Below are 23,422 nucleotides of genomic sequence, written 5' to 3' on the forward strand. Positions count from 1 at the left end.
TATAATGGAATATTATTGTGCTATGAGACATGACAAACAGGATGATTTCAGAAAAGCCTGGAAAGCTTTACTTGAGCTGATGCGTGGTGAAGTGAACAGAACCAGGGGAACTGTCCACAGTTACAGAAATATTGTTTGATGAACTGTGAATGGCTTAGCTATTCTCCCCAATACCATGATCCTAGACAATTCCAAAGGACTCATGATGAAGCATACTATTTGCCTCCAGAGGAAGAACTGGTATTGATTGAATACAGATGGGACCATGCTATTTTTCACTTTCTTTCAGTTTTTCTTTTATTCAAGTCTTCTTGTACAAAATAACTAATATGGAAGTGTTTTATATGATTGTACGTGTATAACCCATATCTGATTACTTACTGTCTCAGTGAGAGGGAAGGAGAGGGAGAGAGAAAATTTAGAACTCAAAATTTTAAATAAAAATGTTAAAAATTGAAAAACATATAGTATATATAGATCTAGCTAGTATACCTCCTTAAAGACCCCAAAGCTCCCCACTATTCCTATACTTCCTTTCCTAAGTGCTCTGAATGACCTCTAACCCTTTCATTAATGCATATATGCCCTCAACATATATTCTCTTAAATTCCTATGTCTGTCTTTCTTTCTGCTCTGGTGAGTTCCTATGGGGTAGAGATGGGTGGGCAGGAACCATGCCTTTGCTTCACCAGCCACCTGCCCCAAATTTCCCTTTGTAGGTGCAGGATGGTGCTCTGGTCTCCATCACTAGGTCAGCCTCTTCAGGTTGAGGTGAATGCCATTCTTGGAACGCAGAGTCAGCTGTAGCTGCTTGATGGGAGGCTGAGTGGGGTCTGGGGAGAATTCAAAGTGTAACAGGCAGAGGGCTGTGACCACCTTCATCTCTGTCATGGCAAACTGCTGCCCAATGCAGTTCCTGAAGTCAGAGTCAAGAGAAAAATAGCCTCAGTCCCAGGTCCAGAGAGGCAGGAACAAGCTCATGCCTGGCTTCATGGGAGTCACAAGAGCTGGCAAAATACTTCACACACACACACACACACACACACACACACACACACACACACAATGTCATTGGAGCTACTCAGCAATGTCATGATTTACATCCTATAGGAATTATTATACCCGTTTTACAGATGAGGAAGCCAAGACTCCATGGTCACCCACCTTAAAGGCATGATTTGAACTGACTCTAGTCCCACCCTTTATCCATTAAACTATAACACTGCTTTAATAAAAACTGAAGAAGGCTGAATGAAAACGGGGTGGAGACCTTCATGAAAAGCAGTTAGTGGGTGTAGCAGTGAAAGGGGCATTACACCTTGCTTTGGGGATGCAGCCAGCCAGCCACTGAGTCAGTACATATGAAGTGCCTACTAAATGCCAAGTGTTGTGCCAAGTCCTGGAGATACAGAGAGAGGTCAAAGATGGTCCCTGCCCTCAAGGTAAATCATACCAATGCAAACAAGAAATACGTGGTGATACTCATAGAAATCAGCATCTGCCCCGACTAGGAACAGGGGGTCTAGGCGGTAGCGATCCTCCTGCTCCCAAACTGGACTCCAAGGAAATGACAGTAATAAGAGCTGGCATAGATAGAACCCTTTAAGGTTTACACAGTCCTTTATAAGTATCATATCATTAGAGCCAACCCTGTGCAGTAGGAGCTATTATAATCCCCACTTTTACAGATGAGGAAACTGAAACAGAGGTCAAATGACTTACCCAAGGTCACACAGCTAGTTTTGAACTCAGGGCTTCCTGATTTTACTGTACCTACCTAGATCAGAATATACTGCCTGAGTAGTCAAGTCAAGTCAAGTAGCATTTCTTAAAAACCAGCTAGATGGGAGGTACTGGTCTGGTACTGAGCCTGAGCACAAGGGCTTAATAAATGCTGGTTGACTTGACTTGACTTGCCTGGTCCAGCACACTAAACCCCATTCCTTCGATTGTTCCTACAATCCAACCTTATTCTCGTCTCTGACATGTCTCTACCTGCATAAGGGTGGGAAGCAGGCTGATTGCAAAGCTGGTTCCTCTCCACCCTGCACTTCTGAGGGAAGGAAAAAAAGAACTTTGCAGGGGTGGGGGGGGGACTTAGATGGCCTAATCTAGCTAGGTGATGTAGTGAATGGAGCATGGAAACTAGAGTGATCCTGGACAATTCACTTAACTTCTCTCTGCCTCAGTTTACTCAACTGGAAAATGGGGTGATAATAGCATCTGCCTTCTAGAGTTGTTTCGAGGATCAAATAAGATATTTGTAAAGTGCTTAGAACAGTACATAGTAGGTGCTTAATAAATGATTGTTCCTTTCTTCCTTCCTAACGCTGGGATTCCCTGCAGTTTCCCATTTCCAGCACACTGAGGATCATTTCTGACCTGGGCCCAGCCGAGAAGGGCATGAAGGCAAAGGGATGGCGTCCTGAGGAATTCTCGGGAGTGAAACGCTGGGGGTCAAATACCTGTGACAGAAGAGAGAAGTTGGCTTAGATAGCTCGTTAGCACCCCAGTCCAGGGAACAGAAGGTGAAAGACTGAAGCCCAGCTCTGACCCTGGAGAATCACCTCCTTGTGGGCTTCAACACCTACTTATTAGGTACCTAATGTGTGTAAAGCATTGTTTTAGAGGGAGAGGGGATAGAGAGATAATCGAAAAGAGGAAGCAGAAGTGTTGGCTGACTTCTTCACTGCCAGTGACATCTGACGTATCTTGGGAAGGAGGAGACATGTTACACCCATCAAAGGAGGGCAAATCACATGTCCACTTTCAAAAAAAGAAAGAGAAAGGATTCACAAACTGTAGTTTATAGTGAGTTGACTTCTGTACCTGGTTAATTCTAGATTCTATTATCAAAAGGATGGTTGTTCAATGTCTTGAAAAGGAAGCAATGATCACAAAGAGCAACTTGATTTCAGCAAGATCTGACCCTTCCTTCCTTTCTTTTTCTCTTTTTTCTTCTTTCCTTCCTTCCTTTCTCCCTTCTTTCTTTCCTCCTCTTCTTCTCTCCTTCATTCCTTTCCTTCTTCCCTCCCTCCTTCCTTTCTCTTTCTTTTTCTTCCTTCCTTCCTTCCTTCCTTCCTTCCTTCCTTCCTTCCTTCCTTCCTTCCTTCCTTCCTTCCTTCCTTCCTTCCCTTCTTTTCCTTTCTTTCTCTTCTTTCCTAGTTTCTTTCTCTCTGCTTCCCTTTCTTCATTTCTTTCTTCTTCTTCCTCCTTGTCATCCTCATCCTTGTTCTCATCTCTCTTCTTCTTCTTCTTCTTCTTCTTCTTCTTCTTCTTCTCTTCTTCTTCTTCTTCTTCTTCTTCTTCTTCTTCTTCTTCTTCTTCTTCCTCTCTTCCTCCTCCTCCCCCCTCTTCTTTTCAAAGTTACTAAACTGGTAGGTTAAAGGAATTCTGTAGACATTTAAATTTTATTGAGATCTTAATAAATCACTTCTAAAGCGTCTCTGTTCTTATAATTAGATGAGGTTGGATGGACCCAGAATGCATTATCATTAGATTGATGTTGACTTGGCAGAAGGTCTCCGATGTAGCATCTTGGGGGTCAATGTTTGACCCTGTGTCATTTAATAGTTTTATTACAGATGAAGGCATAAATGGCAAGATTACCAAATTTGTGGATGATAACACTTTGGGAGGGAAGGGTAAACGCATTGGATGACTGAGAATAAAAAAAATCCTGGTGGGGCAGAAAGTTAAATTGAAGCGAGGGAGTTGAAATTCATAGGGGAAAATGTAAAGTCTTCCATGCAGACCAAACAAAACAACTTCATAAGAACACCAGGGAAGGCTTTCTTGGCAAGAGTCTTCCTGAAAAATGCCATATGTAGGGGCAGCTAGATGGCACAGTGGATAGAGCACTGGCCCTAAAGTCAGGAGGAACTGAGTTCAAATCCAGCGTCAGACCAAACACTTGGCATGTACTAGCTGTGTGACCCTGGGCAAGTCACTTAACCTCAAATGCCTAAAAAGTAAAAAAAAAAATGCCCGTATGTGCTTTAGTGCCTGGACACACTCGAGTAGGCATCTAGGCATCAGCAGTGTGCTGTGGCAGCCACACACACTTGGCCTGCACTGCAATGTGAGACTCCCATGAATAAGGAGTTTGCCTTCCACATTCTGCCCTGAACAAACCATATGTGGACTATTCTGGGCTTCTCATTTTAAGGACGTTTATCAGCAGAAGAAATGTCCAGAGGAGAGTGACCAAGGTGGCGAAGGGCCTAAGATCATGCCATGTGAAGACCATCGGAAGGAAGTGAGCGTATGCATCCCAGAGTAAAGAAGATTCAGGGCAAGATGAGAGCTGCTTTCAAGTATTAGAAGGGATGTCATATGGGAGGGAGGATTAGCTTTGGTCTGCTTGGTCCCAGATGGAAGAACCAAGAGAAGACCCAGGCTCAGGGCTAGGAAGACCTTCCTGACAATGACTGCTGCCCCAAAGCAAAATGAGCATCCTCAGGCTGGCTTCATTGGAGTCTTCTTGGGAAGTCAGCCTTTAAGCAGAGTCTATGTGGAAGCTTGTGAGAGATGGTGCAGAAGGGATTTTCATTCACATAGCAGTTGGGTGGATAGAGCCCTGGATTCAGGAGGACCTGAGTTCAAATCTGGCCTCAGACATATAACGCTTACTAGCTGTGTGACCCTGGGCAAGTCACTTCACCCTGTTGCCTAACCAAAACAAATAAACAAACAAATAAACAAACAAACAAACAAAAAACCCAGACAGCAGTTGGATTTGAAGATCTCTGATCTTCTGCAGCTTGGGGGTTCTGTGGTTCTGCTAGATGAATGGACCCGAGTAGTGAGGTTTGGGAAAGTGTTTGAGGTAACCCAAAGAGGAGATCTGGTGAATGGTTTGGGAAGAGATTGGGAAGTCAACAGGAGGAGCAAAGCAAAGGGATACTTTCTTTTCCCTAGACTCTCTTCCTGTCCCCCTGTATCCCTGGAGTGGCCTTGGGAAATGGCATCCTCCCTCAGTCCTTCTCCTTCCCCCCATCTTCCACCCTCTGCCTCTGCCTTGTCCAGAGACAAACATCTTCTCTGGGAGCAGCCACCCTCGGTCTATGTGGAGTCTCCCCTTAGGGACACAGAAAACAGAGGTACCTCAGGATCAGTCCAAACAGTGTGGTTCCTGTGGAGAGCATAAATGTGCAAGGAAACCAGGCTTCCTGTAGAACAGGGAGAGAAGCAGAAGATCAGTGGCGATAATCTTGGTAACACACTCACATGTGCCTGTCATTTAGCAGGCCATCCCCCCCAACCCTTCCTTGCACACTGTAGCCCCACCATCTAGCTTCCCAAACCATTTGTGCTTCTCCTTTCTATGGAGGGAACCACCATTCATACCCCCATCTCCAGGCTTGAAATATCAGCATCATCCCTTGGAGCTCTCCCCTCTCTATCCCCTATCCAAAGCTTAGAAGTCATCGTCTTGTTTCTACCTCTGCAATAATCATCTTGATTCTACTTCTGCAATAATTCTGGCATCCATCCCCTTCTCTCTCCTCACATAGCCACTCGCCTAGCCTTACCATCTCTCTTCTTGACTGTCGCCTCCTAATTGTCTCCTTGCTTCTCATTTCTCCCCACTCCCATGTATCTTTTCCATTGCTGATAAAACAAGTAAGGTCATGCTACTCCTCTGCTCAAAACCTTTCAATGGCTCCCAGTTGTGAAATCTTTGACCTGGCATTCAAGGCCTTCCACAATCTGTCTCCCACCTCTCCTAGGTTTGTGTCATTCTGTTCCCCTTCATGTGTTCTAGGTTTAGCTGAACTGGAGTACTCACTGTTCTGCCCCCCAGACACTTGGACAAGCCATCCTTGAGGCCGGGGTTGCGTGCCTTCTTTAGGAGAAACCTCTTGGAACTCGTATTCTTTCAAAACTCAGCCCTGGCACTACCAACTCTGTGATCATCCCACCTCCCAGCCTCAAGTATTATGCTTTCTCGTATCTTTATCTTCTGTCTAATATATTTTATTTTTGTGCATGTTGTTTTCCTCTGAAAACAGAAGCTACATGAAGGCAGGGGCTGACTCCCATCTTGTCTTTGTACCTCTAGAACATAGTACAGTGCCTGGCATATACTAGGTGTTTAATAAATGCTCTTTGCATTGTGGGCTAGTTAGAGCCTGTTATCACACAGAGCTGTGAGGGAGGTATGGCAGGAGTTATTGGCCTCTTTTTATGGCAGAGGAAATTGAAGCCCAGAGAAGATGTGAACTGTCCAAGTGTCACAGGATGAGCCGAGGGAATCAGAAACGGGAAATACCAGTTTCAATAGTCTTTGCCACAGACACTGTATTCAGTCAATCAGTCAGTCAGTTCATAAACACTTATTATGAAGCACCTACTATGTGCTAGGCGCTGTGCTAAGCACTGGGGATACAAAGAATGGCAAAAACACAACAGATTTTCCTCCATGACCTCACAGGCTAAATGGGGAGGCAACTTTCAAGCAATTATGTACACACAGGATAAGTGTTGTTTGTCCTTTGTTCCTGAAGAGGACCATGGCGTCAGGAAGGTGGTGCCATGACATGAAAGTGAACTGGATTTAAGTGAGGGCGTGCTGGGCAAAGTCACCAGTCCAGAGCCATCTGGGTCCAGTGGCCAGATATGGATCAAGATGACTGGAGATGGCCCTGGATGCAGTGGGGGACCCAGATGTAAGTAAGATCGGGGGGAGCACTAGCACAGGCGGGAGTAGGATTGGGAAAAACTTCTCAAAAAAGGTAGGCTTCGAGCTGAGATGCGAAGGAAGCCAGGGGAGCAACGAGGTAGAAGTGAGGAACGAGAGCACTCTAGGTAGGGGCACAGCTGGGACAAAGACATGGAGGGGAAAGATGGAGTATCAAGGGCGTGGAGTAGAAAGTAAGCCAGTGTAATAGGAACAAATGTGTAGATGAGAGTCTAGTGTGAGACTGGAAAGATGGGAAGGGTTTGGGTTATGAATAGCTTTACATTCGAAATAGTGGACTTTATATTAAGTCAAGTGAAGTTATCAAGCATTTATTAAGGGCCTACTAGGTGCCAGGCACTATGCTAAGCCCTGAGGAGACATATACAAGAAGAAAACAAAAAGCTTGTTGCTGTATCTTTAAAATGCTATGGAATCTTTGAGTGTGGAGTCATTTTCTAGGTATCTGTGCAAGGACTGAGACTTTGTTATTCAGGAAAGACTGTAAAACGATAGCTGAAAGGTGGACAGAATAGAAGACTAAGAAAACTGAGTTAACATAAAGACAATTTTTGAGAAGAGATTTTTAATAGGCATCCTGAGAAAAGTGAGTAATAGGAATTGGTTTCTGGAACTGAGAAGTCAGGAGCTGTAATAGTGGTTAGAGGTGACTGGCTGTGATCTTTTTTACAAATGATGGAATGTAAGTAAATCATTTATCTTTGTTTTATTGTTACAGTCCTAACATAAAGTAATAATAATAACAATCACTTAGCTTATAGCACTTTAAGGTTTGCAAAGTGCTTTATCCATACTATCTCATTTTATCCTCACAGCAACCTTGAGAGGGATATGCATCCCCATTTTAGAGATGAGGAAAGTGAGGCACAGGAGAAGTCAGGTTCTTTGCTCAGGGTCATACAGCTAATAAGTGCCTGAAGCTGGATTTGAACCTAGGCCTTCTGGTGATAAATCCAGCATTTTTTCTATTATGCCCATACAGGCTATGACCTCTAGGATCTGGGTCACCCTCAGCCTACCTTCAGGCAATGACCTCCCATCGGTGAAGGTAACAGGTTTGCTGAGCTGGCGGTAGATCTGGGGCACGGTGGGATATAGGCGGAAACTCTCTTTGATGCAATAGGTGAGGTAGGTCATTTTCGCCAGGTCTTCCCTGTGGGGTACATGGTTTACCTTTTAAGAGGGTCCAGAAAAGACAGAGGGTCCTGTAGAGAATCTCCCAGCCCACCTCCATAGCACCTTTTTGCTCCTTATAGCCCCATGTTCTAGCTTCCTGGGGGCGTCAAGGCAGGGATGGGGAAGCTCAGGGATGCTCAGTCTGGGACCCTTCCCAGTTATTCAGCCCCAGCCCTGTCTCTGTTGTTCCTCCCACCCTTCTACCTCAGCCCCTAAGGTCTCCCAGCCCTCCTGGGTATACATCAGGCTAAGTCTGACCTCTGTATTTGCTCCTGTCAATAATCCACCCTGAGTGCCTCCATCTTCTCTCTGCCTCCATATGTCCTGCCTGTTCTCCAGGACCCAGCCTGAAACCTCTTGCTGGACACCTTCTCTGACCATCCCAGCTTCCAGTCTATGAGTTTCTGACATCTTCACTTCCTGAGCCATCCAGGTCAGCTCCTGATCACACACTATCTGATCCCCTGTAGGTGAGTCTTGTCATCCCAGCCTGACTAAGGGCTACCTGAGCACAGGGGAGTTCTCTTCTGTACCTGCCTCCCCCACAAGGCTGTAAATTTGGGAGAGACTGGAAGAGCCTGGCTAACTGATACAGAGGGGTGATTGCACTTTCATATTTCAAATTCAGCAAACATTTATGAAGCACCTATTATATACAGGGCTCCACCTGCAAACACAAAATTGACATAATATAGTTCCTGCTTTCCAGCCTGGCTATACTGGATTTAAAATTCAAGGACACAAAATGGGTAAAAATGTTCCTTGACTTTGTCCAAGTCTCCAACTTTCTCTGGGCCTTGTTTTCCCCATTTGTAAAGTGAAGGGGTTAGAGTAGATGATCTCCAGGGTTGGTACAGCTTGAAAACTGGTGACCTTAAGGAAATGACAATCTAATGTAGGTGAGGAGTGGGGAGGGATGTGTAAGATGCCTTAAGAGAAAAAGTCAGTCCATGTTTGGGGTTCCATGAGGGAATAAGGGGAAGCACCCAGGAGGTTCAAAGGCAAAGCTTCAGGACCTTCTTAGTAGCTTAAATCAACAACTGGGGAAGCAAACATTCCAGACTGTCCTTTGAGTTTTTTCAAAGCTCTCCACCAGTGCAGAGAAAGAACAAATGACTTTGGATTTATAGCTACTAGGTTCCGATGCTGCCTATGATTTACTACCTACACCTGTGTGACCTTGGGTAAGTCACTTCTCTCTGGGCCTCAGCTTCCTCATCTGTAAAATGAGGGGGTTAGACTCAGTGGCCTTTAAGCTTCCATGCAATTCTGAATCTAGGATCCTTGTGCCTAAGCCCTTTTCCAGGCTACACTGGGAGGAGGGTGAAGGGAGACGGAACCAGGAGGAAGAGAATGAGACAGGTCCATTTCAGAACGTCAGAGCTGGGTTGGGGGAAGCCTAGATAAGGGTCACCTAGTTAAATACCCTCATTTTACAGATGGGAAAATGGAGGCCCAAAGCAGTTAAGGTCACTTGACAAGTTAGTGGCAGACCTGCTACTATGACTTGATCCCTGACCTCAGGCCAGGACAGTCTTTCCCCAAGGCAACACCCTCATCATTTGCTCTTAATTTCCTTGCACCTGAGTGTCCCAAGCCTAAGGCAGATCGTTGCTGGCTTTCCAGAGGGAGGCACACCTCCTTCCTGTTGAAGTTGAGGACCCTCCTCTGATGGCCCCTCATTCTGGCCCTGGGCAGAGTCAGGCCTGGCATGATGGATATAGATTTAGAGTTAGGGGGTCTAATGGGTTAGTGTCCAGTGGGCCTAATTCAAGAGGGTTTGGGTCTGACCATCATGCTGCATTCTACTGGCCATGCTGTCTGTTTGGAATCCCCATATCTATCTTATCAGCTTTATTTAACCCGTATCAATATGATGTCTGGAACTAGTCCCAGCCATGCTGAACTGCCATTCCTTCCCTGACTGCCAGGGAATTCTCCATGCCCACACACCTCACCCTGTGCCTGGAATGGGGCCATTCTTCATTCTTGTCTGTAACAATCCTTCCCTTCCTTCAATTGAATTCAGTAGAATATTGACAAATTTCCTACCTGGCACAAAACCCTTCTGGGTGCTGAGGGCACAGAAGACAGAAAGGAAAATCACTTGTCCTCAAGGTGCTTACATTTGAAATCTTCCTTCAAGGCACACCTTCCCCAAGAAGCACTTACTGTTTCCCCAGCTGCACCCCGCCAGGGACCCCAGAGAGAATGGAGCAGGAGCAGAAGCAGGCTGGTTCCTGTAGCCCCTGGGACACTCCAAGCCAGAAGTAGGGGGACAGGGAATGGGGGACGTTTCCCTCACCACTGGATAGTGTCACGACCCTGTAGGATTTCCTGGATCTCCTTCCGACAGCGGTGCTGGTGCTCTGGGTAGAGGGCCATGCAGTACAGAAACCAGGAGATGCTGCTGGTGGTGGTGTCATGGCCTTCAAACATGAACGTGTCCACCTCAGCCCGTAGGTCCGTGTCTGACAGGCTGGTCTTGTTCTCATCCTCGTGGGGGGGGAAGGGAGGGGTGGAAAATGAACACAGACAGAGCTCAATTTTCCATTTTATGAACTATCTGTACCTAAAAAATTTCCTTCAAGGTCAGCTTCATTTTGGACCCCTCCTTCAGCTCCGGGATCCTTCCTCATCCCCTTCTCAGCCTCTTCCTCTCACTCTTCCTCAGTATACCTGCACACCATCTCCAGAGACCCTCCCACAGACCTCGCACTCTCAGGCCCTCAGTGAACTCGGCCTCAAGCTTGGCATGCCTGGCACTTCCTCATTGCCTGACCAGGTTCCAAGTCCTGATTTTACCTCCACAACATCCCCCCCCCTTCTCTCCCTTCCCTCAAGCCAGCCACTACCTTGTTTCTGGTCTCCTTACAATCTGCCTCCACTATTCTTGCCAAGGCTTCTGACTGATCTATCCCCTCCCATGCCCTAGTTACAAGCTACCTGGGCCACTTCACAGTGCCCCTCCTGCCTCCCAAGGCCCTTAAGTAGCCCTCCATTGTGTGGGGGATAATGGACAAACTCCTGGCCCTGGGCTTCCACACTTTTCACAATCAGCCCCCAGTCAACATTTTTAGCTTTATTTTGCATTTCCACATTTTTTATTCCTATTTTTACAGATAAGAAAACTGAGGCTCAGAATGGTCTAAGGCCATACAGCCAACAAGTATAGGAGTAAAGATGGAACCCAGATCTCAGGAGACGCTGTCCACTTTGCTTGTTTGCACCACACCATGCTGCCTTTCTCCTGACTTCTCCATTCATTGAAATCCCTCCCTTCCTGCCATGCCCGTCAGGTGCAGCTCCTTGTGAGAAGCTGTTCCTGATCCCCTCCCCTTCCCAGGTAGCAGCAGTCTTTCTCTCCATGAATTTCTTCCTTCAAAATCTGCCTTCTCACCTCCCATCCTCCCTTTTATCATAATTATCTCGGTACAAAGCTCTCCCTTCCCCCAACTACACAGTAAATTCCTTCTGGGCAGGGACTGTTTTGATTAACAGCTTCGTGTGCCCAGGTCTGAGCACAGGATGCCAGAAGTAAATTCTAAGAGTTGAGACTCTGGCAGGGGCCTTCCCTCCACACCTTCAAATTGTCTTCACTGGTCTTCAGTCACAAGTATTCAGCCCCTGAGGACAAACTTTCTAGAAAGGACCCTTTCCATTCATAGTCAGGATGGGCCTCAGACAAGAGACATAGGATTGTCATGAGGACAGAGGGCACCAAAGCTGGGCAGGACCTGCCAAGAGTGTGCCCTACTGGCAGAGACCTCAAAAGCTAAAGGCACCTCCTTCAGAGGAGGGATCAAATGGGGGAATTACATACCATATACACTTTAATGACTGCTTATGAAATTGATCTAACATCCAGTGGTGTCAAAGGGAATTGGGAAGTTATCTCTGACTTCAACACTTAATGAAGCTGACATTTTATTGTGGTGGCCACTGCCTCAACCACAGCCTATCGCAATTAGCCCCCAGGGCTCCTCCTCTTCAATCTTCTCTATGAGCACCAGTGATCTTCCATTGAGAATCTACCCAAAGACAGGAGGCTATCTTTCCTTTTGGGCCCTTTTTTTCTTAAATTTATGGGATAAAATAAGAATTTCTATAACAAAATATTATAAAAAAATGATTGTACTGAAGATCTATTATGTACAACTTGCTATTCCATTTACATGTGATAAACTTATATATAATTTCTTTTTAATTTTTTTCCTGTCTACCATGGCTACCATTAGACACAAATATGTGTGTGTGTATGTATGCTTATAAATAAATATACACATTCATATACATACACACATTCTGTACATCTATCTATAATTCTATAATCCATTTATCAATGATTTCTCTGGGACCTTTTAACACATCAAGAATACTTTGGTGGCAGCATTTGGGATGGACAGTGAGAATCTGACTTCTGACCTCATCACTCAAATGAAACTGCCCTCTCCAGGTTACCAAAACTCTCCTAATTGTTAAATCTCAATGGCTTCTTCTCAGGCCTCAACCTTCTTGACCTCCCTGCAGCCTTTGACACTACTGATCACTGTTTCACTCTCTCCTCCTGGGCTCCTGGCTTTTTGTGACACAGTGGTCTCTTTCTCTCTCTGTGTCTCTGTGTCTCTGTCTCCTCTGTCTGTCTCTCTCTCTCTTTCCCATCTCCTCTCTCTTTCACCTACAGTGGCTCTTCATTGCCTGTAGCATCCAAATCAACCTTCTCTATTTGTTATTCAAAGCTTGTATAATCTGGTTGCTTCCGATCTTTCTAGTTTTCTTACGTATCACCCCCTTCCAAGTACTCTATGGAGAAGCAAGTCAAATTTTCGTTATTCCTCTCACATGACACTCCATTTCTCATGCCTTTCTACAGATGTTCCCCATGCCTGGAATACTCTCAATCTGCACCTCCACTTCTCAGCATCTCTAGCTTCCTTCAAAGTTCTGCTAAAGTTTCCCCTTCATCAGATTTTCTATTCTACCAATGTGCTGGTGATACTCCCTCCGTGACCTCTCCCAATTATGTTGTACATATTCTGTATACACTTATATATGTACTCATTGTCTGACCCTTAAGGGTCAGGGCTGTCCCATGCCTGCTTTTGTATCCTCAGTGACCCTCACAGTGCCTGGCACTTTGGACCTTAATTTATGCTCTTTGACTGATTGATTGGATGACCAATCCCGCCTATTTCCAATCATCATCTCCTGGTTGACATCTTTTAGACCTCTTACAATGAACAAAGCGTCCTCAGTCACGCACTTCAGCCTACATACACTGACCATGTGCCCCTCTCTTGCTTTTTGGGTGCTTTGCCATTTGAATTCTTTGGAGATAGTGGTCTTCCAAGATTCATAGCTTGGCATCCTTTGGAAGCCCTGGGCACTTTCCAAGTGTACTCCACTCCTTTACTTCTGGCTCCTGTTCTCTTCTTGACCCAGCTCTTTATTCATCCAGAGGGTCTGGCCCCAGATATATGTGTTAGTGGGTTAACTTAGCTGCCAATCCAAATCCTTACCCTAGCCCACACAAGAGCCATTGTTCATCTGACCACTATGTCTCAGAATCCTTCAACGCTCAGCCCACGTACCACCGCTTTTTAGTAGTGTGTGCTGATCCTCCCAGGTGATAGTTCTCCTTCCCTACTCTAATTACCTTGTATTTACTTAAGATCATCAATATGCGGCTGGAAAATCTTGGAGTCTTACGTGCATGTAGGTTCCCATCAGTGGAATGTAAATTCCTTGACCACATGGTCTGTTCCATTTTCATCATTGCATCTCTAGCCCCTAGTCAAGGGCCCTGCTTATATGAAGAGTTTGCTGAGTTTGAATTGTTTTTTTCCCTATGTACATTAGGCAGACAGTCTCTTCTCCACTGCCCTATAAACACAACAAGGAGGCTCTTTATGGTTCCAGTCATGATGCTCTTAGTACAATCCATAACCTGCCATCTGCAGTCAATCATGTGCAACCTGGACTGACTGGAGAACTTTACTGTTTATAGAGAATCTCTGCCCACTTTGGAATCTGGGAAGGATCTTCTTCATGCCAGTGGAAGACCTTAGTGAGCCACCAGCTCTTTATTTTATGCCCTACTTAATGTTGGTCACCAGAGAATCATTGAATAAAGTTAACAAAGTTAACAATCTATTATTGTGCAGGAAGTGGGGTGGAGGGTGGGCTAGATGAGCTGACTCCTAAAGTCTCTTCTGGGTTTGAAGCTCTCCATTTCCAAAACTTCTTTCTAGCTTTCCAGGAGCTGAAAGTCAATGAGGGCATCATTTAGGCCTATTTTGATTAAAGGTTTTGAAGACAGAGAAAGGTCCAGAGATGAGAATTCTGCCCATGGAGAATAGGCTGAGAGGGATAGTGGGAAGCTGGGGTATAATGAAGGCCTGAATGTCAAGGGAAGGAGAGAGGACAGAAACAGGAACATTGGAGAGGAAAAGGCTCAGAGCTGGAATGGAGAAGAGCCCTGAGGGCAAATATTGGCTCCTTCCTCCAGACAGTCCTTCCCGCAGAGGCCTCCCTGACTCACCTTGACTCCAAGGAGAATGTCCAGGAAGTCCAAATGTCTCTTCTTCTGTATCTTCTCCAGCTCCTCCCCCTTCAGGGCAGCTTTTCTTTCCCTAATCACTTTGTCTGTGCCAGAGAATTATAAAATCAAAGCATGTTAATCCTAGAAGGAACCTTATAGACAGTACCATCAAACTCCCCATTCCTAATTTCATAGAGGAGAAACTGAAGCCTAGAGAGGGAAAGTGACTGGCAGACAGTCACATAGCACATCAATAGCAAAGCAAAATTAGAATGTGGGCCTCCTGAAAATGCTCACCCTGGACACTTCCCACTATAGCAACTTGTCACCTCAGACTTAGCATTATTGATACCCAGCCCTAATCAATTTCCCACTTGTTGCCATATGTCCAACCTTGGTCCAATATCCCCATTAACTTCCTAGAATTCCAATCTCTAGAATTACTGATTAGGAGAAAAAAAGTTTGTAGAATGAAAGGACCATGAGGTTTGGAGAAGCCAGGGGGAGCGGTGAGGGGATTTTTTTCTGAGAGACTAGTTCCTTAGAGGAGTTCTTTCAAAGTGACCAACTGAGTAAGAATGATTATGCCCAGGTCTTATTTAACATCTCAAAACAGTATACGCTTATTGGGAGAGGAAAGGGTTGGGGAAAATAAAGGGTAGGGGAAAGAATGAAACCTGCATTGGAAAAATCTTACAGAAAATCTGAGATTGAATAACTGAGTAGGTCATAAAAGAGGCCTCAGTGTAAGGAATAAATGCTGTGGAGAAAAGAAATCCAGAAGTCTCTGGAAGGAAATCAGCCTTATAACAAGCAGCCCCCTTGGGCAGAGAGAGGAGATTCCCTCAGAAAGTTGTTTGGAAAGTTAGTCAAAGACACATGGGAAGGTATGACTGATAAAAATGAGAATAAGATCTTAGAAAGGAGAATGCAGGAAAGTGAACAGCAGAACCAACAGTGTAGAAATTAGTGGTAAATTGTGTCAAAGCAGTGAGCTCTCATTGAGAAGTGGAGAGAGAGTTCATGGAACACAGTGAATGCTCCTACTACCAGGTCCAGGAAAACTCCATCCTTGAAGGATGTCATTGCCGAGTCCTGGTGAGGGATCACCAAAAGACACTGGAGAACTTAAGAGTTGCTACAGACCTAGAAATGGGCAAAAACCATGATTTTTTTTAATGAGGAGAAGGTGGAGTCTGTAAAATGTAAGCTGATGAGGATTTGACTTTGATTCCATACAGAGTTACAGAGTGGATATATTATTAAAGAGTTGGCTTGTGAACATTTAGAAAAGAAAGCTGTGATCACCCAGAATCAGCCTGGCCTCAGCAGAAACAAGTTAATTTCCTTTTCTTTCCTGGTCCCTTGACTGGCCAATCAGGAGAACACTGCAGATTTTTTTTTAACTTAGATTTTAGCAAAGTATTTTACAAAATCTTCTCTACTCTCCTTGTTGACGAGGTGGAGAGCTCTAGAGGATGTGGCATTTGCTGCTTTAGAAACTGATTAAATGATTGGAACAAATACCTAATCAGGAATTTAGACCACCTGGAAGGAGGTCTCCAGTGGAGAGCTCCATCGATCTGAACCTGGCCCTCTGCTGTGCAACATTTTTATCAGTGATTTGGACAAAGACATAGATGGACAGGTGGCATAAATTTTTGAATTGCAGCTAATACTATGGCTTATATTATCTAAGAAGGTCTTGACAGGTTAGAAAAATAGGCCAGATCTAAGATTGTAAATATTAGTAGGTACAAATGCAGAGTCCCACATCTGAGTTCCAAATATCAATTATAAAAGTAGAAACTAGGCACACACAGAATCTGGAGGAGAAACGAAGGGTGTCTGAGGGGAGAACTAATGAGAAATATGGTCAGAATTTGTTTTATGATTCCTATACGGTACACAGTAGAGGGAGAAACTCTGAACCACTGGCTAGTGACCTGCTTCTCTGGCAACGATTCTATGAAAAAGAGGTGGAGGAGGAAGGGGCAGAGGAAGAAAGGAGGGACAGCCCTAGGCTGCAGCCTACCTGTGTGGTTGTGGGCAATCTTGCAGGCCCTCAGAAAGTTACGCCCATGGGGTGTCAGCCAGTAGAGGAAGTCATTATGGTACTGGAAGGTCTGGATTCGTTCTTGCATCAGCAGGGTGAGGTTGGTAATAGCCAGGTAATAGTCAGTGTCACTGAAAGTGCCAGGGAGAGAAAACGTGAAGTGGGGACAGAGAATTGGTGGGAATCTGATAATGGCCATTCTGTCCCCTCCTCCTGGGACCAGCTACCCATAAGGACCCAGGACAGTACTGGAGACCCAGCTCAGAGTCCCACCTCTCCCGGAACCTCTGCCTTGACCACTCCAGTCCTCACTGATGTCTGTTTGTGGTAGATCTGTGTCTACCTGGGTTTTTGTGTGTATCCCACAGGTTCCTGAGGGCCAGGGTAGGGACAACTTCCCCCGAATATGCTCTGACCTCTGTGTTTGGCCTTTGTGTGTCTTCCCAAAGATGCATTTCATCAGGGTGTCCAGAGCCATGAAGCCCACATCATTGAAGATCTCCACACACATATTCACACAAACCTTCTCCTTCCACTTGTCCTGTGGAGATGGGAGATCAGGGCCCTTTCTTCAGCCTCAGACCCACAGGCCCACAATTAGGGGGCATCTTTGGCAGCTTCCCTCTTCCTTGGCCCTCCCCAAGTCACCAATGTCTTTTCCCCTGTTTTCTCCAGGAGTGTGATCCACTCACTCACCCCCTCTACATTGACCTGGCTTGAGCCCATCCTCAGAAGCTCTGGGCTAGATGTAAAGGGCTTTGGGGGAGGCTAATCCAGTGAGGATTAATGGCTAAGAACATTGGAGGCCCTCCTGGATGCCCTAGGACAAGAGGTGTAAGAGAGAGGGACTGGCTTTGTGGTTTAGGGAATGCATCTGTGTTTCCTTCAGTATAGTGAACTGCCAGGTGTGGAAACTCCCTCTCCCAATGCAGGTTGGCACCTTCTCTGCAGCTTACAATGGTAGAGAGCAGGCTAGAGTGCTAAGTTAATGAAGTTAACCTTACAGCCATGATGTTTCATAGACATGACCTGAACTCGGGTTTCACTGGCTTTGATGCCAGCTCTGTCAAAGCTACCTACCCCATACTGACCATGGTTCAACAGTGGAATTTTAGACACTGAGATAGCAGGTGGGAAAGACACAGGAATCACAAACCATAAAGCTGGAAGGGGCTTGAGAGACCATGTGGCCCAAATCCTTTCTTCCCCAGATAAAAAAACTGAGGATCAGAGAGAAAGCTGATAGTGTAGGTACTGAACAGCAGGTTCAGCCTATGCACCCATATTGTCTTATGTCAGACTCAATCACTGTTTTTCCATAATAGCAAGCTGTTTGGGAGATGTCAGTGAAACTCTGTGGCCCAGTGGGCAGGGAACTAGTCTCTAGAGCCAGGCTTCTGACACCTACTGGCTGTGTGACCCTGGGCAAGTCATTTAACCTCTCAGTGCTCTGGGCAAAAGACTCTAACTTTCAGAGGAGGTGCTGATCTGGATTGGCAGAGAAGTCTTCCTATACCAATCAAACCCCAGGTCCAATCCTTTTTCTTATCCCTGCTGCCAGTCAACTTCCCCTTAGCTATGGGAATGAGAGGGCAGCCATGGCTTGGGGCACCAGGGACAGAGTCCATCCCTTTCCCCTCACCTAGGGGATGCTAACCCAGGAGCATGACTACAGTTCAAGGTTGCATCTCTACAATGAGAGTTTTGGATCTCTCAAGAGGAAGAGGAGAGATATAAGGAGAAGGTATGGGCAGGGATGAGGAAGGAGTTTGCTTCTTCCTAATGATCTAGGCAAAAGGGCCCCACTAGGGTTTTGCCAAAGCCCACTTTGGGGAGATGATGCTGCATCCAGGACAGGGACCGTGGGGAGGATCTCTTACCAGCATGGCATGGGTGGACTCTGCAAACAGGCTCACATAAGGCTTCAGCACCTCATTGTGGAAGGCAGGCGTGAGCAATTTCCGGTGTTGGAACCACTTGGGCCCATCCAGGACCAGCAGCCCATTACCTGTAGTGGGGATGGAGGTGGGTAGACATATAATTAGGTAGAGTGGAAGCTCTTCTTAGCCCCCTTTCCCTTCTGCCTTCTCCCCCTTGCCAGGCCTGGGCAAAGACCCCTAGGACCTGGCTCCCTGGCACTCTCTGGGAGCACATGGTGACCCCTCAGCAACTCCCAAGGAATGTAACCAAAGTGGGGTGCTGAAGAATGGCCATGGAACTAGGCTTCATGGAGGTAACACTGAGGATGGGATTTAGAGGGGACTGAGAGCCTGGCTATGTGATGGACAGGGAGGGGCTATGGTCAGAATCCCCTTGCTCTCAACCTTGCATCCTCCCGACCCTCTTTCAGCCCACAGAGGATGTGTAGGTGTGAGTGTATGTATGTTTGTCTGTGGGGGGGACCCACTTACCAATCCAAGGTATGAAGAAACCGTATACATCCCAGGCCTTAGGGTCTTCAAGGAAAAGAAAGATGTAAGATTAGGCAGGTTTTCCTGTCCCTGGAGTTGCTAGAGCAGGCAATGGGGAGCATCTTCCCACCCCCTCTCAAAATCCAGGAGTTTAGGGGCTCAAGGATTCTAAGTTCAAAAGAAAGACTTATAGGACAAGGCCCCTTCTTGCCCTCTCAAGTTCTTCCTCACAGACCTCCTTCCCCTTTCCTCCACTCCCTGCCACACTCTCGGATCGCCAATTTTCATTCTCTAGTATATAAGCTTCTCTATTGCTTAAGAGACAATACCCTTCCCCATCCCATCCCCATTCCCATTCCCACCCAATCCTCATTTCCCCCACACAAACAGTAACCAATAGAAGGCTGAGATCAGTAGCTCCCTCACCTCCTCGGCTGTACACAGCCTTGGCATAGTCAGGGTCATAGATGTTCAGAAAACCAACAAATCTCCCAAACCACAGAGGGTGGGCAGAGGGGTAAGTGTTGGCCCATGATATCATCTTGTCCAGGCCTCCTCCCTCTTTGATCTAATTGGTGGGGAGAAGAATGGGAGAAAAGTTAATAGTGATAGTCATGGTGAGGCTGCAGAGAAGGAAGGATGGGGATTCCATTGACCTTGGGAGCTTCCCCATCCATTTAATGTCAGAATGTCAGTCCTTTCAGCTTCTACTTGAGATTAGGTAATCATGATGGTAAATAAAGGAGGACAGATGGAAGAAGAGATGAAGGGGAGAGAAGTAGGTAAGAAATGGTAGAAGAAATAGAGGAGAGGTTGGAGGAAGAGTGAGGGGAGAAAAGTTGTAAGGAAAAAGAGGTGAGAGAAAAATAAAAGGAGAGGAGATGGGGAAGGAGAAAGAGGAGAGATGAGGGAAGAGTGAGGGGAAGGAATATTGGGCAGAGGAATAGTCAAGATAAGAATCAAAGGGGAAGATGTGGGAAGATCTGAGGAAGAAAGGAAAGGGGAGATGAGGAAAGAGACAGGGAAGAGAGAAACAAAATTAGGTAGGAGAGTATCTTCTTGTCCTTATCTTATTCCAGAGGAATAAAACTTTCATAGACATTGTTCTGGGACCTGATATTCCTTGAATTCTAGGGTTGAGTGGAGAGGGAAGCTGGGATGGGTTGCTTTTGAGAGAGAGCAATATCCCAAGCAAAGAGGGCTGAGGTAAGAAGTAGGGTGGGATAGGGTGGGTTCAGGACCAACAGAATCTTAGGGCAGGCTATACTCAAGGTCTAGTTCAAAGACAGGCTTGTGACAGGACCAGTTTGTGGGAGGGGGGATTGAGAAGTCAGGGGTACAAGAAGTTGACAATAGGTCTGGAAGCTGAAGTCAGGGAAGAAGGGCTGATGTAGGATCTAGAAACAATGTCTCAGCCTTCGTTGTGTATGGAGATGATGGTAGTTGATGGCTGCTAGGGTAAGTGTCAGAATTTGAATCCAGTTCCTCCTGATGCTAGCTCTGGTGCCTTATCCACTAGGCTATACAGGAGGAGATGGGTCTCTAGCTGGTCCCTGAGACTGATGATATTAGAAGAGATGAGGAGGACAAAAAAGGCTCTCCAGGCAAGAGAACTGAGTAAAGCTATGGCAGCAGGAATGAACTGGATATGGAGATAGGCAGCAAGACATCTGGTATCGTGGGAGCAGAGAATGAGTGGAAACAGCAGTGATGCACATGCTGGGAACGGAAAGATGTGAAGGGCCTTAAATGCCAAACTAAGACTCTTCTACTTCCCATAGTCCTGGAGTGGGAAGGAATGGTGGGAAAGCAGATATGACAATCGATGGTTAAGCAGAGCCTTGACTGAGAGTCCAAGGAAGCCACTTATGGCTAAGATACTAGGATTAGGAGCTGCTAGAGAGGGGTCCTAAGAAGGGTGGCAGTCAGAAGCTAGTAAACTGAGCTATTAGAGCAGATGCTGAGGCCAGAATTCTTCATGCCACCCTCTCCAGGCTAGTGAGCTTTGCTCTATTTCACAGGCCATAGATTGAGCCCCAATCCTGGCCTTAACCCCAGGCTATGCACATGACCACTGGAACCTCCATTCCTCCATTTGTGAAATACAGATACTGGTAGTTGGTAATGCTAGGCTTTTGTGAGGACAAAACGAGATTACTCAAGTCAAGTGCCCAGTAATTGGAAAGTACTATATTGAAGCAAGGTTTCATTCCTGCTGCTGTTGCTGTTGTCATTTTTAGAGCTGTCCAGCAATGGCATCTCTTGTTCCAGGAGGTCCTGAATTCCTTGCCACTGAACACTCAAAGGTTGGAAGACTTTTAGAGGACCCTGGGGTGGGCAGTATCTGGACCTAAATGCCCTCTGTCTCCTGGACTCTCTATGCTGCCCAGAATAACAATGTGGGTTGTCACCAGGAGCTAGGGTATCTGGGGATGGTCAGAGGAGAAAGAGCTGATTGGGGGCAGGTGAGGACTCTGCTGAGAGTGACAGGGGGCTTACTTGTTGACCTTACCTAACCATCTGAGAGGTCTGCTCTCCTCCAAGGGCCTAGGGCAGCAGAGGAATAATGGAAGACATCCAGGGCTTTCAAATCTTGAACCTATGAGTCATTTACTTGTGATTATTCACATGGATACTGATAACCCTGTAATGAAAAACCTAAAAAGACATGCCAAGGATTATGAAGTCTTGGGACATAAAAGTTCAGACCCCAGCGGGCATGGATGTTAAAGAGAAGCAAATTGGGAGAGAGAACCAGCATACCAAGAAAGTGGAGGCTAGGGATGGTTTGTGGATTTTTGGACCACGGAGGGAGTGTACCTGACAAGGACCAAGAAAGGATTTGCCTGTACTCTGTAATGTGATCTAAACAAAAAAGAGAGGAAGTGGACAAAAAGCACCCTTATTTATCTACCAAACCTGATTCCATAGAGAGCAAGAGGTACAACAAAGGAGATTAGGAGAAAAGAGGCCAAAGAAGTCAGAGAACCCTATTCCAAGAAAAGAGCCACCACCAAAACCCATGGTCTTCTACAGCTCTAAAATAAATGCACCAAGTAGGGGTAATCGACTGAGTGAAGTGGCGATGCAAGAAGGTCCATTTGACTTCTCAATTATCACTGAGATGTAGTAGGATGAGGCATACAGTTGGAATATGGGCACACACATACTGTTGTTTGTTGTTGTTCAGTCACTTTAGTCATGTCTGACTCTCCGTGACCCCATTTGGGGTTTTTTTTGACAAAGATACTGAAGAGGTTTGCCATTTCCTTCTCCAGCTTACTTTACAGATGAAGAAGCTGACTTAAATGACTTGCCCGAAGTCACACAGCTACTAAGTGTCTGAGGCCAGATTTGAATCCAGGAAGAGGAGTCTTCCTGACTCCTATATGTTATGCCACCTAGCTGCCCTATGCATGTATTAACTTTATTCAAAAGAAAGCAGAATAGATTTTTTAAAAAGTGGGTAGCATTGTGTATTACAATTTTACTCATGTGAGGAAATTCAGGAATCCAAGGGAGGAAATGTGGCGGAGAACAGTCGGGCAAGGATTAAAGGAGAGGTGAACAGGAGAAAAATGTTAAAGAACTATGCTTTTGACCACATGGGCCAAAGGTGGGAGAGAAAACCAGACAATTTGGGAGCCAATCCTGGCACTGAACAGTAATAGAATAGTGATGGAGAATTCCAGCTTTCTGGTCATCTGCTGGCACTCTCCCTTCCTCTGCCAGAAACAAAGTGGGTGATCATTTGGGGACTTGGATTGATGATAATCTTATTCCTTAGAAACTGTAGGAAGTGAGCCCCCAATGAACAAGAGGAGTAGTTCACAGAACAGGAAGTGCCATCATTACTGGTCACTTCGGTGCCAGCCCTGGTCCTATCACTTCCTGGAATACACTCCCTCCTCACCCTCACTGTACAGTGATCTACTCTTCCTTAACTCAGTTCAAGGCCTGCTTCTGTGGAGCCTTTCTCAATCTCTGCCCCATCTGAAAATTAACATCGCTCCAGTGATTTCCTGAGCACATTAGCGCTTGATCTCCTGGAAATAACACATCCAGGTACATTTGTCATTTCATCTCAACTAGCTCCTCATGGCTGTGCGCCAGTATTTTCATTCTTCTCCATCAATCAATCAATAAACATTTATTAAGAACCTACTATGTGCTGGGCACTGGGAATACAAATAGAAAAAGTCTTGTTTTTATCAAAATACTCACAATGGCTGGTCTGAACCTCTATTTAAGGCAGCTACAAGGACCCATTTCTTCCCCCCCCTCCCCGTAGAGGATCTTACTTTCTAAAACTGTGCAAACAAAGGTCATCTGTCCTTAGCTGCCTCTGCTCCCTAGTTCTTTACTCCCAAATCCATCAATATCACCTCTCACTCTAAATGCTTTTGCTCCAGTATCTGAGGAAGAGGTAGTCCTTCTGTGTCTCAAGACTGATCCCTCTCCTTGCATTCTTTGTCCCATTCCTTCCTTCTAGCTCCTCTGCAAGGTTGGCCTAATGATCATCCCCACTTTCTAAT

The 23,422-nt window shown here is 45.8% G+C and overlaps 1 protein-coding gene and 2 long non-coding RNA genes across 6 annotated transcripts in view; 2 read left to right on the top strand and 1 right to left on the bottom strand.

Moving 5' to 3' along the window:
* Nucleotides 1–269: 269 nt before the first annotated feature.
* LOC110209312 (cytochrome P450 4B1-like) overlaps nucleotides 270–23,422 on the bottom strand; it is a 35,597-nt gene continuing 12,444 nt past the window's right edge. Inside the window, exons 2-12 of the mRNA XM_020987673.2 lie at nucleotides 19,314–19,455; nucleotides 18,888–18,932; nucleotides 18,357–18,484; nucleotides 16,893–17,017; nucleotides 16,456–16,607; nucleotides 14,421–14,524; nucleotides 10,185–10,375; nucleotides 7,723–7,856; nucleotides 5,107–5,171; nucleotides 2,383–2,465; nucleotides 270–916 (exon numbers count right to left, since the gene is read on the bottom strand). Coding sequence (XP_020843332.1) covers nucleotides 748–916; nucleotides 2,383–2,465; nucleotides 5,107–5,171; nucleotides 7,723–7,856; nucleotides 10,185–10,375; nucleotides 14,421–14,524; nucleotides 16,456–16,607; nucleotides 16,893–17,017; nucleotides 18,357–18,484; nucleotides 18,888–18,932; nucleotides 19,314–19,455 — 1,338 coding nt within the window. The 3' untranslated portion in view covers nucleotides 270–747. The remainder of the gene's footprint in view (nucleotides 917–2,382; nucleotides 2,466–5,106; nucleotides 5,172–7,722; nucleotides 7,857–10,184; nucleotides 10,376–14,420; nucleotides 14,525–16,455; nucleotides 16,608–16,892; nucleotides 17,018–18,356; nucleotides 18,485–18,887; nucleotides 18,933–19,313; nucleotides 19,456–23,422) is intronic.
* LOC144454147 (uncharacterized) overlaps nucleotides 6,567–23,422 on the top strand; it is a 71,704-nt gene continuing 54,848 nt past the window's right edge. For 3 of the 4 annotated variants that reach the window (XR_013487425.1, XR_013487424.1, XR_013487426.1), the window contains exons 1-3: nucleotides 6,567–6,671; nucleotides 7,686–7,831; nucleotides 8,219–8,349. This is a non-coding gene — a long non-coding RNA (uncharacterized LOC144454147). The remainder of the gene's footprint in view (nucleotides 6,672–7,685; nucleotides 7,832–8,218; nucleotides 8,350–23,422) is intronic. The other variant, XR_013487427.1, reaches the window with a different exon arrangement.
* LOC144457858 (uncharacterized) lies at nucleotides 10,386–12,178 on the top strand. Its single transcript, XR_013487429.1, has 2 exons — nucleotides 10,386–10,664; nucleotides 11,002–12,178. It is a non-coding gene; the product is annotated as an uncharacterized LOC144457858 (long non-coding RNA).

This window comes from Phascolarctos cinereus, unplaced genomic scaffold, assembly GCF_003287225.1.
Source record: "Phascolarctos cinereus isolate Bilbo 61053 unplaced genomic scaffold, phaCin_HiC Scaffold_5;HRSCAF=322, whole genome shotgun sequence".
NCBI lineage: Eukaryota > Metazoa > Chordata > Mammalia > Diprotodontia > Phascolarctidae > Phascolarctos > Phascolarctos cinereus.